Here is a 15918-nt window from a genome sequence, read left to right as displayed (position 1 = left end):
CAGTACCCCACCCTCGGCTATTTGTGAATGGACTTTAGGCATGACTAATCACTGTGAAGTTATTTGTGGACAAGTTAAGTGTATAAAAACGTAACCTGATTCTGCACAACGTTCAGAAGAAATGTTAGCAAAATCACAGCCACTGCACATCCTATTAACCGTTCCTGAAGCACATAGTACTCTGGTGGTTTCATTTCAAAATTGTGGAGTAACAGTATTCAAAGTTCCCAAGGACACAGTTGTTATGCTATGAAATTCAGTGCTTTCTGGCTCGAGTGGCAGCATTAAGATCATTCACAGTTTCATCCTTTTCACATTAGATCAATGTGCTCCCACTGACTTACAGGATCCAGCTGTATTTTATCATCTTTTCCAAAACTTGCATATATATATACGGACTAAAGACAACTTACCTGAACACTGAAGCATTTTCCATTCCTCCTGAAACTGGCCTCTTAATATTTTTGTTTGATGTACCTTTTCTTGGGTAGGAGGTACATAAACTCCGAAGTAAGGTATAGAAGCACCCACTAATGCTTTGGCTACACTCTGCATTAAATTTATCTCCGTGTCCTATTTAAGAAGAAGAAAAAAAAAAAAAACATTCCTGGAAACCAAACTTTCTTTGTTTCAGCAACACATGAAATAATTACAAAAGCTTGTTTTAAAGTAAGTTGCTAGTATTAGTAGCAGGAAAGAGCAATTTTCAATTTTCAAATAAAAATGTATTAAAATGGAGAATTTCTTTCTGAAAAAGATAAATTAATTTAACTTCTATCTCCCATAAATCTTGTTTTCTTCAACTAGAGAAAGAATCTCAGTTTTTCTTTTGTGACTGGAAAGAAACAGTGTTGGGTCAAAGGTAGAAAATGTTAGGAGGGAAGGGGAGCATGGAGCTTGTTTACTTCATGCATCGTTTACTTTGATATATTTTGCTTCATCAAAAGTGATTTTTTTTTGACTGCCCGCAGTCTAAATCAATGTCATTTGCTCACAGAAATTATATTCTGAGGAGTCCACAGTATATGACGATTATTATCATTTATTTTGAAGACTGTAACTATTTTATTTTTAAAAGACAGAATTCTTTTTTCAATTATTCCAAAAAATTGAATTAGAGGAAATTTAGTGCTTTATGAAAAACAGGACAATGGGCTGCTTTCAATCACACTTGATGGAAAGAGGCTATATAATCAACAGACAAGTGCCTCTTTTCAGGAGGCACCAGCGGGGAGGGGAAGTTAATCCCCAGACTCTGGCACACTGTCAGAACATCTGGCTACAGACATAACCGTGGGCTTGCTTTCATGCCTCAACTTCTCAACCATGCCGGCTGTCAGCGGCTCGGACTGCATCTGTGTCTGCTCTTGTTCTCAGGCCAGAGAAAACCTTGGGCTCTTTGCACTGTGAACTCAGGGGTACCAAAGCCTGTATTTTCTTCTGGGCAGGCTGAAGTGGTTCATGCCAAGCACACTGCTGCTTGATCTGAGTTCTGCCCTGGACACCTGGAAGTACCACGGCTTAGCACCACTTCTTACCTCCATCACTGCAAAAACACGAGACTCGGCTAATCCTTGTAGCAACGCAAAAAGCAGAGAAATCCCACTTATTCCAAGACTCCTGTTTGGTCCAACAGCTATTACTGTCAAGTTAGGTTGATAACTGTATGCTACAGGAAGAATGAATCCAAGTACAGCAGAGAAGAAGTCATTTCCTTCGGCATCCTTTAACATCAACGAGAAACTGTTTAGCACAGATGTAAAGCCCCAGATTCCCAGATACAGAACAGTAAGGTGAATCTCAAAAGGCTTTTGACTGACCTAGGAGACAGAATACTGCTTTATTTTCGTAGCAATTTTTTTAATATTAAATACACAGATTATTCATCTTTTCCTAAGTGTCTCTGCACTCTTCTTTCTTGAAGATGAAGCAAAGTAGCTACCAAAGGTGTCCTCAAACCTATGCATTCTAATACACTCTAAAGATCTGGTGAAGGAGCAGCACCCTGGCAAGGGCAAGCAAGGAAAGGAAATATTTTCAAAGGTCCAAATTGCAGTGATGGGTGTAATTCTCAGTGTCATTTTATGATTTTGTAAATAAAGTCTATTCTTTCTGATAAAGTTTTTCTCTTATGTCATTTCCAGAAAGTGAATCTTACCTCTTTCCAGTTTAGGGAAATATAGTGTTTGGAGTTGGTCTTTCCAGACTGTTCTTTCTCACAAATATGTATCACAAGTATTTTTCTGTAAATAAAAACCCCATCCGAGTATTTAGTCAACAACTTCCAATGAGATAAAAATATTTTCTCTTTCATCATTCTTTAAAGACTAATCTGCAACAAAGAAGCAAATAACTACTACATTACTACATACCATAATGTAAGCACCAATTACAACAGAAATCCTTTTTAAGGTATTTTTTAAGAGAGTATTATAGACTATGGGCAAATTACTTCAAAGAAAAAGGGGAAGTGGCAAAAGAAGTTATAGAGAAGTAAAGTTGACTTTCAATAACGAACTCTGCATCAGCAATATGTGCCTTCTGCAGTTATAGGGGGTACACCCTATTTAAATAATAACTGCCTTATTTATTACTTTCTATTTTCAGTATTTTATTTTCAATAGCAACCTAAATTTCAATTAATATAGAAGGATTATACTTTAAGCATACCACTAAACCCACATAGTGGCATTTGGAGTTAGAAGTTTGTCTTTAGACACACGTATCTGAGGATGTTTTGTATTTTGTCTCAAACTAAACTTAATGAACACCAGCTCACGCCTGATTCCTTAGTGCAGATTTCATCATCCAGGTGGACATTTACGAACATTTATAAAGCCTTTGGGATGTGACTTCCCGAGGGAAAGGGAAGTGAAGGGAAACCTCACCCATCTTCTGTGTTCGGTATGATTTGCATGTCTCCAACAAAGACACAAAGCACTCTGCAGAAAACAAAGAAAAATACATACATGTACATCTACATGTAATTGTTTTCAATTAGTGCAGTTTGTTTAAAGAGTTTGCGTGTAGATCAGATGCATGAAAAAGAACGTATATTGTTTCCCAATTTGGTCCTTTAAAGTATAAAGAAAACACATTTATGACAGCTCATGGGAACTCCTTTTCTCCCACCACACACTGGGGAGAAAAAAATAAAACCAAGACAATGTCCTCAGGCCAAAGACAATCGAAAACTGACAGGGAAAACACAGGCTAGCACAGCAGTCATCCTTAAAAATGTTTTGCCTTTGGTAAGTCAAAGCGGTTTTTGCAGACATATACAATATTGTCTGTACTACATATTGAAAATGCTATGCCTATGGAGATGGTATTTGTTTTAATATTAAGGTTTCAAAGACAACTTGACATATTTTCTATGCTTTTATCTTATTTTTACATTTTGCCAAGAGGGCCCCAAATGCAAGATACAAATTCACCTTTGAACTCCGAAGCGAACAGAATGTCTCAGTGCAACAGCAACAGAAACAGCAGCTGCGGGCGATTCTGCCAGTCCACTGCACACCTACAAAATACAGTTTTCATTCAGAAATAATTAAGGCTGCACAAGATCATGTCATTTCTTATTTGTAACAACTGTATTTTCACTTGTTTGTATGTATCATTCAACCAAAGCTTCAGCTGTATGAAAGAGATCCTAATGATCTCGCATAGTAGGGTTAAGAAAATGTTATTAATTCATTTTCTACAGAAAGGCTGTATTTGATCATTATGCCAAGAGCTGTTCTATTACTTCAAAAGTATGGGTTCTATTACTTCAAAACTATGCTGAAAGGCAACTGTAAAAATAGCTTTTGCAAGGGAAGGTCCCTGGTTCTCTCGACAGTCTGCAGATTGGCTGTGCCAGGAGGCAAACCCCACCAGAAAAATACACTCTATGAAAAGGAGGTTATCCTTCAGTTCTAATTCTGGTGCTTCCCTTAACCTAGGCAAGCTATTCCTTTCTGGAAAATACAATGACAGTGTTACTCAGTCAACCTTTAAGTGTTCATTTGCGTTGCGTAATGCTTTGAAAGCCAAGCAAAAAGAGAATGCATGCTCCCTCTCCCCACTCCTCCTCTTTGTCAACACCAAAAGCTCAGCTTAGCATCTGCAACCCATGAAAAGTTCTATTTCTTTCTGCAGTTACCATCTTTTTTTGATCTATTTACAGGCCCTCCTAGAGGTATGTGCAGTCTGTAACATTAGAAACTTGTCCCCGAGATCTACACACATGACACCCAGCAGCAAGAGGATGGCTTACAAGAAAAAGACCATTCTGGCAGTTACTCTTCCTCGCAGGCCTGGTACATTAAGGAGAGCTTTTCATTCAAAGGGAGAGACTGACTTACTATGATGTAGTATTCTTAACTGGTTGGCAGATTTTTCTCTTTGCTTCTCCAAGTTTTTATTCATAAATACAAACATGCACCCTCTAAAGCCTGCCTCCTCTTCATTCCTGACCCGGCAAGAATCCGAATGCTGAACTGGAATTACCCTGTTCAGAATCACAGCATACAGTGGTGGTTTCAACAGCTCCACTAAACGGGAAGGGGTGTGTGTGTTTAAATCTACATTTACTCTAAGTTGTTGGACAAATAATGGTGAGTGCAGGTGCATACAGCATGGCATTTTGATCTTGTAATAGAGGGTATCGCAGAAATCAACTCTCTCCTAAAGACAGAGGGCAAAACTGTACACTGAGACAGGAAAATTTTTGACATTTCTGCTCAGGTTTCTTGCTGCTGCTCACTGGTGCTTGACAGACCACCTTCTGCTCCTCTGCACTGGAAGAGTGAATGCTTGGCTCACCTGTATGTCTGAGAGCAATGTGAAGGTTCCTACTGCTGCAGAAAAGCAGGACAATGTCCTATCCAAAGACCATGAGGAAGACGTCTTGGAGTTAACATAGAGTCACAGAGTGGAAGGGGTTGGAAGAGACCTCTAGAGATCATCTAGTCCAACACCCCTGCCAGAGCAGGATCACCTGGAGTAGAACAACTATCCCTAAACAGTTGTTTTCTCATCTTGCACACTCACTCTTGTAGCTAAGCACATTCTGACTGAGATCAGTGGGGTTGTGAACTACAGAGTAACTAACATCTGAATGACAATACAGTAGAAGCAGAAGTCAGAGGAATACAACTCTCCCCCCACCCCCAAGATCAAAGAAGTTTATTTTTACCTCCTTCTTAAGTATTTTATCTAGGATGGTCAATACACTGCCAAGAGAGAGCAAAGTTTTTTCCTCTTTCACAAGGTCTGCATAAAAGTCACTATAAAATAAAGCATATGAAGAAAAACTAGGTTAGAGGCAATAATGCTTTAGAAGAGGACTCTGGTACAGTCCTCTGCAGCTAGTAACGACGGGGTACATTTCGTATAGGTGCTATACATCCATTCTCAAAAACCTAGCTCTAGCAGGAAGGTGACAACACTGTTGCCTGACAGTCCTGAGCTCTCTCAACCTGTCTCCATTCTGCACTGGGAAGAAAACAAAAATGTCTTGACAACATTCAGGAAATAGAGCTCTGTCAAAATTAGACTAAGACAAAAAGTTGAGCTTCTTAAATCAAACTAGTTTGGGTTTTTGGGATGGGTTTTTTTTTTCAGCTAAAAGCGAACACAGAGCTTTAAGTCACCTTCCTAGCAAAATCTTTCTTAATACATTTGCACAAACTGTTCTATCTCCATGGAAACAATTGTCTCTAAAAGTAAAAGTTAGTTCTTTAAAGGACTTCAAGGCGATGAGCGATAACCAACTCCAGTGTTTTCACTGCTCAAAGAAACTCTGGCTATAACTGAACAGCCTAAAGCCAAAAAGGCGATCGTGGCAGAGACAGAGGTAGATGACAGTGTACAGAGACCTCTCATCCTCATAATTACATTGAAAATGAAATAGGACCAACCTGACAAGAGCCTGTGTTTCAGTTTTGTCCAATTCCTTCACCAAATGAACAGGTACGGGGAGTAAATGTGCTGAGCCTTTCAAGTCAGTCGTTGTTGCTGTTTTGATGGGAGGCACTGGAAATAGAATATTTTTCATGTGCTGTTCCAAAAACCTTTCTACTTTGACAGTTTCATCACGGTTAGTCATCTTCGATTCATGATCTGTGGGGGGATTTGGATTAGGCTTCTTTAGTAGGTGTGATTTGGTGCTCAAACTTTGTAAAAATGATGTTTCTAGAGAAAAGAAAAAAAACAAAGGAGGGGTTTCTCATGTATTAATTCCTGAGCAGTGTGTTAACATTTGGTTACATTTATTCCCAGACAGAGTACATCTGTACTCATAATATGGGCATTTAGGTCCATGCACTTGCTACTGTGTTTCCTGCCACAGATCTTATTTTTCAGTGCTGCTGCATTTTCTTTAATCTAGCAATTATGTCCCTATCTTTGACACAGAAAAGAGCATCCTCAAAGATACCAAAGCGCTAGTTTTTGGCATGATGTTGTCAGCTTCAGAAGTTCTTTTCTGACCGGTTCAGGACGTGGCGCTGAAAGAAGCCTCATAATGCTTCATCAGGCACTTGATGAATAACTGGTAGTTCAATTATTTTAATCCACTGGTATTAATAATTTTGAACCTCTGTCTGAGCCCATTTACCAATCATATTTGCTTGAATAAAGAGAAGAGTGGTTACCTTCATACATCAACCATTTCCAGTAGGGTTTATGTGCTGCTCTCACATTTTGAATAGATTCAATTGCACTACAAAAGAAATGGGATTAACTGTTTCAGCACTAGTGAAAATACAGGAAACATAACTTATCTCAATGCAAAAATAACCTCCCCCAAAAAACTGACTGAAAATGAACAAACTCTGGTCCACTCCAAGAATGCAGAACAGAAAAATAAAGAGAATGAGAGTCAATGGGCAGATTGCTTGGAAAGATTGGATGCAAGAGTCAAAAAAGGAAAGTGAAGAACACATGCACTACGTGCCTTTATAGTACACACGTGTACACACACTGTGTGAAATCCTGACCCTGCTGTGGGAGGAAGCACACCTGTCCCTGACTTCTGGAAAGGCAGGATTTCACCTGTCTGTCTTTGCTCTCCCAGAGTTATCTACAGAATGTAAAGATGTCATTAGATTCATTCAAAAGCAAGACTTTTGTGTCAAAATCTTTTCAACATCACTGCTACTTGCAGCACTAAAGACAAAGGGTCCTATTACACCACCTATCATACAAACATAATTCAGGTCATGTTAAATCCAGGACAAATTCTGTCTACTTGGAAATTATTTGTAAGGTATCAGGAGCTGGACTGATACAGTGAATGAATCTGATAACTTCTTTGGACAGCAAGTTATCAAAGTATAAAATAATGTATTCTAAAGCCTCATATTAAAATCTTGCTTCCATCATGTTCAAAGCATGCTTATCTTTAGTCTCTGCTAAACACACGGGTTGTTCAAAAATTCTTCATACACTTACCTTAGGCAAGGTGCCATTTCTCCAGTTATTTGAGGTACAGGATCTCCCAGCAAAGTTTTTACAGTCATACAGACAGATTCAGACAATGACTTTAAGTGGTAGCAACCCTAGGGAGGAAAAAAAAAAAAAAAAAAAAGTATGTGTGTCACCTAAGGAACATGTACTTGTAACATCTATCTGAATATCATCACAGAAAATAAATTTTTAAAATATAACTGAATTTACAGAAATTGAAGGTGATATACAAGCACACCTAAGATGATGTGTTCGTGATGAAAATCTAATGATTTCCAATATGGAATCATAGAATCGTTAAGGTTGGAAAAGATCTTTAAGATCACTAAGTCCAACCATTAACCTCATGCTCCCAAGTCCACCACTAAACCACGTCCCTAAGCAACTCGTCCACACGTCTCTGAAATACCTCCCAGGGATGGTGACTCCACCACTTCCCAGGGCAGGTCATTCCAATGCCTGACAACCCTTTCAGTGAAGAATATTTCCTAATACCCAATCCTGGAAGAAGAGACCAGCACCCACCTTGCTATGACCTCTTTCCAGGTAGCTGTAGAGAGCGATCAGGTCTCCCCTGAATTTCTTTTTCTCCAGGCTAAACAACCCCAGTTACCTCAGCTGGTTCTCATAACATTTGTGCTCCAGACCCTTCACCGGCTTTGTTGCCCTTCTCTGGGCACGCTCCAGCACCTCAGTGTCTTTCTTGCAGTGAGAGGCCCACCACTGAGCACAGGATTCGAGGTACGGCCTCACCAGTGCCCAGTACAGGGGGACACCCCCTGCCCTAGTCCTGCTGGCCACACTGACACAAGCCAGGATGCCACTGGCCTTCTTGGCCACCTGGGCACACTGCCGGCTCATGTTCAGCTGGCTGTCGACCAACAACCCCAGGTCCTTTTTTACCAGGCAGCTTTCCAGACACTCATCCCCAAGCCTGAAGCATTGCAGGAGGTTGTTATAGCCCAGGTGCAGGACCCAGCGCTTGGCCTTGTTGAACCTCCTACAGCTGGCATCAGCCCATCGATATATGGCTTTAAAACACAGATGCTTCCCTGGGGGTATGTTTCCAAAGTCTTTACCTCTAGGATAACACACAGCTTTCCATTAGCTAACTGCATCAGGAAATGGGTAAGGTGGGCAAAAACCTCAGGAGTGGCATTCATCTGACCCTAAATCAAAGAAAAATTTTTAAGAGATGAAACCCTGAATCAAAAACACTGGTGAAAAAAACCTATACAATCTGAAATACATGTGTCTGAACTGGAATACAAGAACACTTGACTCTCGTTGTATCTAACAAAACCCTGAACTAACTGCTTTAAAGGAAGGTGCAAAAACCAACACGGTAATTACGCCTAGGGGTTAATCTGTCTTTATGTGCTGTAGTGTGTAATAAGCTGGGGTCAGCTTAAAGACTCAAACATATATTTTTAGCTTGGTTGAAGTGAATTTCACCTAGCAATCACAGGGTATTTAAGAGGCAGGAATATTTCAAAAACAAAATTCATGACTGACAACACAAAGGCCACAAGTTACTTACTTCAGGGTCTCCAATTCCAGAATCATATCCAGAGGAGACAAGAACCAGTTCAGGATCAAACTGTTATAAAACAGAGAGAGTTGTAGCACATTCTTATGTCCTATTTTCAATTCTGTACTGGATTTCAACTGTACCATGTTCAGCTGTTTTTTTCAGCTAGAATACGAACACAAATACTTTCCTTGAATAAAAACTAAGATTACCCTTTTACACTATCTTCATTTCTCCTAGAGAAGTTGCAGTTCATGTATCGGTTATTTAAAATTCCATAAATATTATTCAGTTGATCAGGACATTATTCATACCAGCAGAAATAATGTGTTAACTGTGCTACTGGCAACTACTGCATTTCTACAAAATATTCAATGGTACCTGCTTAAGAAGTAGCCTTTGGTTTTGCTATTCAAACAGCAGAACACTAAAAAATTACCTCAAAAGCCATTGGAAGCAACACATGGAAAAACGCAGCAAGATAATCTGCATTTCCCATCCCAACCTGCAAAATGTGAGAAATACGGGTCATATTTTCGTGTCGGAATAACAGTTTTTCTAAGGTTCTTCAAGACTTTAGGGAAAAGTAGTATCAAAAGTTAAAGATAAGGGAACCTTATGAGGTCAAGTAAAACAAACTCCATTCAAGTAAAGTGCATAAATATTCCCCATTTTTCTCATCTCCTGAGATACTTTCTGTTTTAATGCCTAGACAAGATATTTGAGAAAAAAAAAAAGAGTGCATGTTTCTCTCTCTTTTTTTAAAGAAACAAACAAACCCCAACCACCATTATCCCATCCTGAGCCATATTTGTCAGCGGACATTCCACTGTCAGGAAGGAGGTACACTGTGCTAAGACATCTGCCAAGCAAGTGAAGGAATGCACTTCTCCAAAAGTGTGATGTAAAGCATGACATAGAAAGCAATTGTACTTGCTTTGTTGTGTTGTAAACAACATTTACCTTATTCCAAGGCAAATTTATGTTAAAGCCTTTTCCTTTTCCCAGACCCACAGCATCATAATCAGATTCTCTGAGCGATGGCCAGAATTCCTGATGTTCATAGCGATGCCAGGAAAAATACAAAACACTGAAAGATACAAAAAACAAATCCAACTTGACAAAGACTCTGAAACTGACTTTATAACCTGAACCTGGTGCCTGCATTGACTAAAAGCATGAAATAGAGTCGTCCTTCCCCCTTGATTCTCTTAATGAACTTGGATGGTGTAGGTCCTATGCCAGAGTTAACTTAGGACAACTGCTAAAAATTTATCGTATGCACGCAATCCCTTCACATCAAAGACAAGGCATTTTCAGAAGAGCAGACTTGTTTCTAGATTCTAATTCTGTGGCTTTTCAGAAAACAACATAAAACTTGTATTTTATCCAACTACTACTTGAACACTTGAACAGAGAAATTCCTGAATAGAGAGGACAGAGATATTACCTGAATATTGCCATGGAGGGATCTTACTACTGGCAAACCAAGGTCATATTGTTCATTTTGCTATTCTTCATACCAGATTTACGTATTTCTTTTTGTTAGAATTTCCCTTCTATTTGATAACAATTAAAAAAAACCAGAGTGACTAAAATAGAAAGGAGAATGTTTTGTGTTTTGTAACATTCTAGTTTTAGAAAGTTAAGCAATCTTACTCATTACAGAAGAAAGCAATATTTAACCAGCTAACATAAAAAAATAAATAAAATATCCTTCAAACCTTGGATCCTCTTCAAATATATACTGAGTTCCTTGCCCGTGGTGCACATCCCAGTCAACAATTAGAACTCTGCATGGATCAGTTAAAAAAAAAAAAAATTCAGTGGAAGAACCACAGCATCTTGATCTAAAAGAGATACAGCTGAATAATGTTTTTCCATCCCAAAAGTTACATGAAACCCAGAAAGCTCTAGACATTAATCTAAACCAGTACAACGTCAAACAGGTATCTAAATGCCGAACTTCTGTACGATAAGTTTCTCTAGGGTCAGCCACACACTCACCTCTGCAGACCATATTTCAGCTTTGCATATTCTGCTGCGATTGCGACATTGTTGAACAAACAGAACCCATTCGCTGCATTTCTCTGGCTGTGGTGACCTGGAGGTCTAACCCAAAGTTTTATATGGTTACTCACAACTGAGGAAACTTTGAGAAGCGAAGACTTTCTCACACGTTTTCTCACCTTACTAATGCCATTCCATTGCACACTTTTCCTGACAACACAGCATCCACCAGCTGCAAAGTTGCTCCTACTGCTAGTCTGGCACAGCGGTAAGTGTTCTGAAAAAGAGAAACTCATAGCTGTCATCCAACGCTCATCAGCTTGTTTTAAACTAATCACACATGACGTGCTTTTGCACCCCAACAGCAAATCGGCTTGACGCAATTCTACCCTACTAAGGTTGCACGCAGACAGCTGAACGCAGAGTTTTATAATGCAGATTCCAATGAGCCTTCCACTATGTTTGCCTATGATCACCGCCTCCGTTTTGAGGATGTTTTTTTCTAGAGCAGTTAAGAAACACAAGATGGACATACTGACTAGTGGAACAACATGGCTTCTTTGTAAATAAAGAATGAAACGTTACAGAAACAAACCCCAAAAGACTTCACCTCCACTACCTGGCAAAACACGTAAGAGCAACTGTTAGCAAAATGTGATTTGCAGGTCACTAAGGGTCTACAGTGACGTTAAGTGACAAAAATAGAGCTAAAATTGGAGTACTGCTCTATACTTGCAAGTTACGATTACAGAACAGATGACAGAACACCTAACCAATTCAGATTAGAGCATTGTACTAAGTTTGAAACAGATACAAATAATATATAAATGCAAGTCTACTTAAATAGCAAAAAATGTATTGCCAATTTTCCTCAACTTACAGAAGTGCCATTCATATGGAATAATACCAGTACTTGTACCTCCCTGTAGAGGAAGCAGTTTAACTTACACACCGGATGAAAGAAAAAAGCATCATAATTTCCAGAGACTTTTTTCAGCTCCTCTTCATTCATTGTCTGGGTGCTTTTTGCCACTTCCAGGTGTTCTGGACTGCAGAGGGGAGAGAGATTAACACAACACTTAACTAAGCAACCACAAAGGTTGGTTTTTTAAATGCAAAATGCAATGAAGAATAACAGAATATATGTTAAATGGGGCCTTCTGTGAGACATCACAAACCCAATAGGTAGTTTGTAATGCTAGTTGTAGGATATAGTGGGAAAAAAAATAAGGAGCGCTGCGCTATGGAAGTGAGGGTTCTTGGATGTGGTAAGATAGGACACTCCTCTCCCCCTTCCAGTGGCAAGAGCAATTAGTCTTGCTTTCAAAGAAAAGGCTCTTTGTTCATCATGCAGCAATCTATGTTGCAAATCCATGCCATAGATAGATACCATCCCAAGAAGAACTAAATTACAATTCTGACAGTCATCAGAGTGAATTATAACTCTGAGAATGTGTGTCCAGTCCTCCCTTGTTCTATGGAAAACAACTATTTGAATGAATCCCTATCAGGTATGTAGTAACTCCCTCTTTCCATCAGTTCGAGAGTGCAATAAGGCACCAGAACTAAGGTTCCCTCAGTTCCTGGCACTGCTCTCCTCCTCTTGTGTACTGAGCTGGAAGTGGAGGCTGATGGCATCTACCCTCCCCTCTATGTCCTAATCCAGGAGACAACATTCACGTGTGTTCCTTGAGGCAGACAATGCCAAAGCACCCAGAATTTCACACACACTGGTGCTGCCTAACAGAAATAAAGCTAAACGGTGGCTTCAAAATTAAGGCATTAACAGGAATAAACCCATATGAACCTGAATGCCTGTAAAATTACTAGTTTAAATTCAGCAGCAGCCTCATAACTAACTGTGAACACAAAACATTTTTATAGGAGTTATAAATTTGTTTCAATCTAGAAATGGTTCAGAAAGAGCTCTCTATAGCTTATCCATGGAAACCATGACAAGACTTAGTAAGTCATTTGTCCCCAGTCATCTTGCTGAAGCAACTCAACTGGAAACAGTGAACAAGTCTCTTCCGTACTCAGTCAGCAGTGTATTTACGACAAAAATAAATTGCATTGGTACACAGCACTAATTGCATTCTAACAAACAAGCGTGTTCTGAGGAAAAATACTGTTCTGGAATCTGAAAATTCAAGCATGACTTGGGATCAAGCTATGCTCCTCGTCACAGGTGTCAGGGCCCTGAGTGCATCCCTTCCCTCCTGCAGTCTGGCTGTTGGGTTCAGAACCAGCTTAGATAGAGCACAGCCAGCTGCTTGGAAAGAGCGAGCTAGGAGTCTCAGCAGAGGTTCCCTGCAATCAGCTCTGCTAAGAAGTCTCAGCAGATGTTCCCCTTCCCTCCCCGGCACCCACTGTTAAGATTAGGCTCTCAATCCTGGCTACACTGCAGCTATGGTGTGTCGCCTTGTCTGCGTCTGGCCATGAACCCCACAGATCTGGACATGGACCCTGACCTACGGGCTGTCTTTCTGGCTTGACCTCAGACCTGCCATGTCACTATGGCCTCCTCAGGCAATCTAAACTCATGGCTGAACCCAATTACCATCACTGGGCCCATACTGCTCACCTCGCTTGGGTAGTGTGGGATTGGGCCTTGTCCATGAAGCCACTGCCTCCAGCTGCTTTGTCATTGTGCTCTGCTCCCTCATCCCCTTGCCTTTCAGAGAAGGCTGCCCTTGCCACTCCCTGACAAGGACAAATGAGGGCACAGGCAACACGCAGAATCATCTGCAGTTGGCTGCAGAATCATCACACCGAGGTGACATGCCAGAGCAGACTTCATTGCCCTGACTTCAGAACAGGCCGGCTGCTGTTCCTCTGGACTCCCCCTCCACAGAATTAGCTGCACAGTGTTTCTGTTTGGTTCACTCTGTCTCAAGGATGCTTAGGAGAAAGAGGAGGTTATTATCTTTCTAAAGAAATACCCATTTTTCTACACTTTGAAAAGTCTTGTTCCAATTTTTATTAGAAGTTTAATCCTGTGTATAAATCAGCATTCCTTACTTAAGAACCCAAAGAGTGAGAATGAAGATTTAGTGGAATAGCAGATTCATACTTCAACACCTACACCACCCTCAGCTTTAATTGTCTAACTTTGTGTGACACATTTTCCACTGAAAGTACTGGAAGTCATTGAGTTTTGGAACAGACCTTTTCAAACAGAGCAAAATATGACCTGGAAGTACGAGACCTATTATTTCATTGAATTAATCTGAAGGGTGATGAAAGGAAGCTTCAAACCTGTGAACCAACAGGATCTCCTCCTCGCTCCCTTCTCTGGCAGGCACACGGACACATCTTTCCACGAGACGGTAACATTTAAGCTGCTCATAGGAGGATGACAGTCTTTCTGGCACTTCAATATCACAAACAGGACTAAAAATAAGCAATAACACATTACTGTAATACCAGACCAGCACGGCTAACAAATACACTTCTTTTAGTTTCATTTTACAAGATTCATTGCCCCCATAGAAGGACGTGTGAGAGTAAAAGAAAAATAAAATCTTTAAACACTTTTTGGTTTGGAATTGAGCCAAAAATTGTTTCTAAAATACATTAGCAGAAAAATGTGTCCTTCTTAAATAAAAAAGAAACACAACAGCATCATTTTTTTTCCTAACTACAGTCACAGGAATGCTGAAATGAAAAGCTGTGGATTCCAGTGAAGGTGACCAAAGAAGTGGGTTTGGGAGAGAAGGCAACAGTGGGCTCTGAGCATTACAAAGGTACTAACTAGTCTAACTTATGTAAATTTAAGCGAGTGGCATATACCAATTTCTAAGTGAATTTAATTGACAAGTTTTATCTGAGTGACATATTTTTTTCCCCAAGATCAGCAATACTTTAGCTTTATAAACTATTTAATTAAAGTACTTTATTTAGGGGCCTACTCAGATGCTTAAAGCTAACACTTCTTGTTAAGGCTTCCAGGCAGGAGGCCTACAAGTTTCTCAGACACAGCTTCAGGTTATCATTACGGCATCTGGATACAAATTGGGAGTAAACCAAAAATTTTCTCAAGAAGGAAAAACTTTCTATTTACTAGGAAAATGAGAGGCTATCTATAACTAGGTATTTCAGATTACATTTACACAAACTGAATTTTCTTGGCACTACCCTTAGAAGTCCTAGAAAGAATTCAGTCATAAAAAGCAACTTACTCACTCCAAAGTAGTTTATGAGTGGTCATCTCCTCATCATAAACCAGCGCTGTTCCTGAGGCCATTGCTATGGGCAGAACAGAACAAAGATCCCAAGACATGTAGTTCAGGCAGGAAGTAAACAAAACACAGTATTATATTAGCTAGTGAGAATATACGTGCAGAGAGTACGTGCTTGCATGACAGTTTTGCACTTTAGACTGTGTACTTCCAGAGTGAAATCAAAGAAAATCGTTTAGGAGCAGCCCTGACAAGCGCAAGACAGCAGTGCAACTTGAAACAGGATGCACATAGGCGGGATTCACAATTACCTGAATTTTCAAAAACCTCGACACAGGTATTTGTGGTGCAGGTGAGGGGGTTACACCACCTGCCCTAGCCCCTCTCGCCCATGCTCAGGGCCTTAGAACGGCTGCCAAGGACCTGAGCTCAGGCCTGCATAGGCTTCCTCATCCCACCGTGGCCCACAGACACTGTCACGGCTGATGTGAAACCGAAGAGCTACTTGTGTAAACTCAATTTACAAAGCCACGAAGTACGAAAACCAGGATTATACAGGCCACGGACAGAACAAGTGCAGCGATCTGCTGTTTTAAACTTTATCGGTCTTTCGAAAGAGAAACAGGCAAGAGAAAGAAAGACGCCGATGGGAAGAAAGAGCCATTAAACGGCACAGCTGGCCGCTCGGCCACCTCACCCAGGCCCCGGAGCCGCCGGAGGGCGCGTCAACGTCGGCCTCGG

General features: G+C 40.3%; 1 protein-coding gene across 1 annotated transcript; it reads right to left on the bottom strand.

Moving 5' to 3' along the window:
* Positions 1 to 413: 413 nt before the first annotated feature.
* On the bottom strand, positions 414 to 15242 carry HDAC10 (histone deacetylase 10; the record flags this gene model as incomplete). The annotated part of the gene is made up of 19 exons (XM_010153325.1): positions 15178 to 15242; positions 14255 to 14389; positions 11949 to 12045; positions 11176 to 11273; positions 10994 to 11098; positions 10711 to 10779; positions 9950 to 10076; positions 9426 to 9491; positions 8996 to 9055; positions 8535 to 8624; positions 7441 to 7547; positions 6642 to 6709; positions 5907 to 6021; positions 5183 to 5273; positions 3438 to 3523; positions 2889 to 2942; positions 2159 to 2243; positions 1539 to 1724; positions 414 to 573 (listed from the first exon to the last, which is right to left on the bottom strand). Coding segments are annotated over exons 1-19 (1864 nt in total), but the record flags the coding sequence as incomplete, so codon positions are not given.
* Positions 15243 to 15918: the final 676 nt, after the last annotated feature.

This window comes from Eurypyga helias, unplaced genomic scaffold (genome assembly GCF_000690775.1).
Source record: "Eurypyga helias isolate BGI_N326 unplaced genomic scaffold, ASM69077v1 Scaffold41706, whole genome shotgun sequence".
Classification (NCBI taxonomy): Eukaryota; Metazoa; Chordata; class Aves; order Eurypygiformes; family Eurypygidae; genus Eurypyga; species Eurypyga helias.
This window is presented reverse-complemented; position numbering and strand designations above follow the sequence as displayed.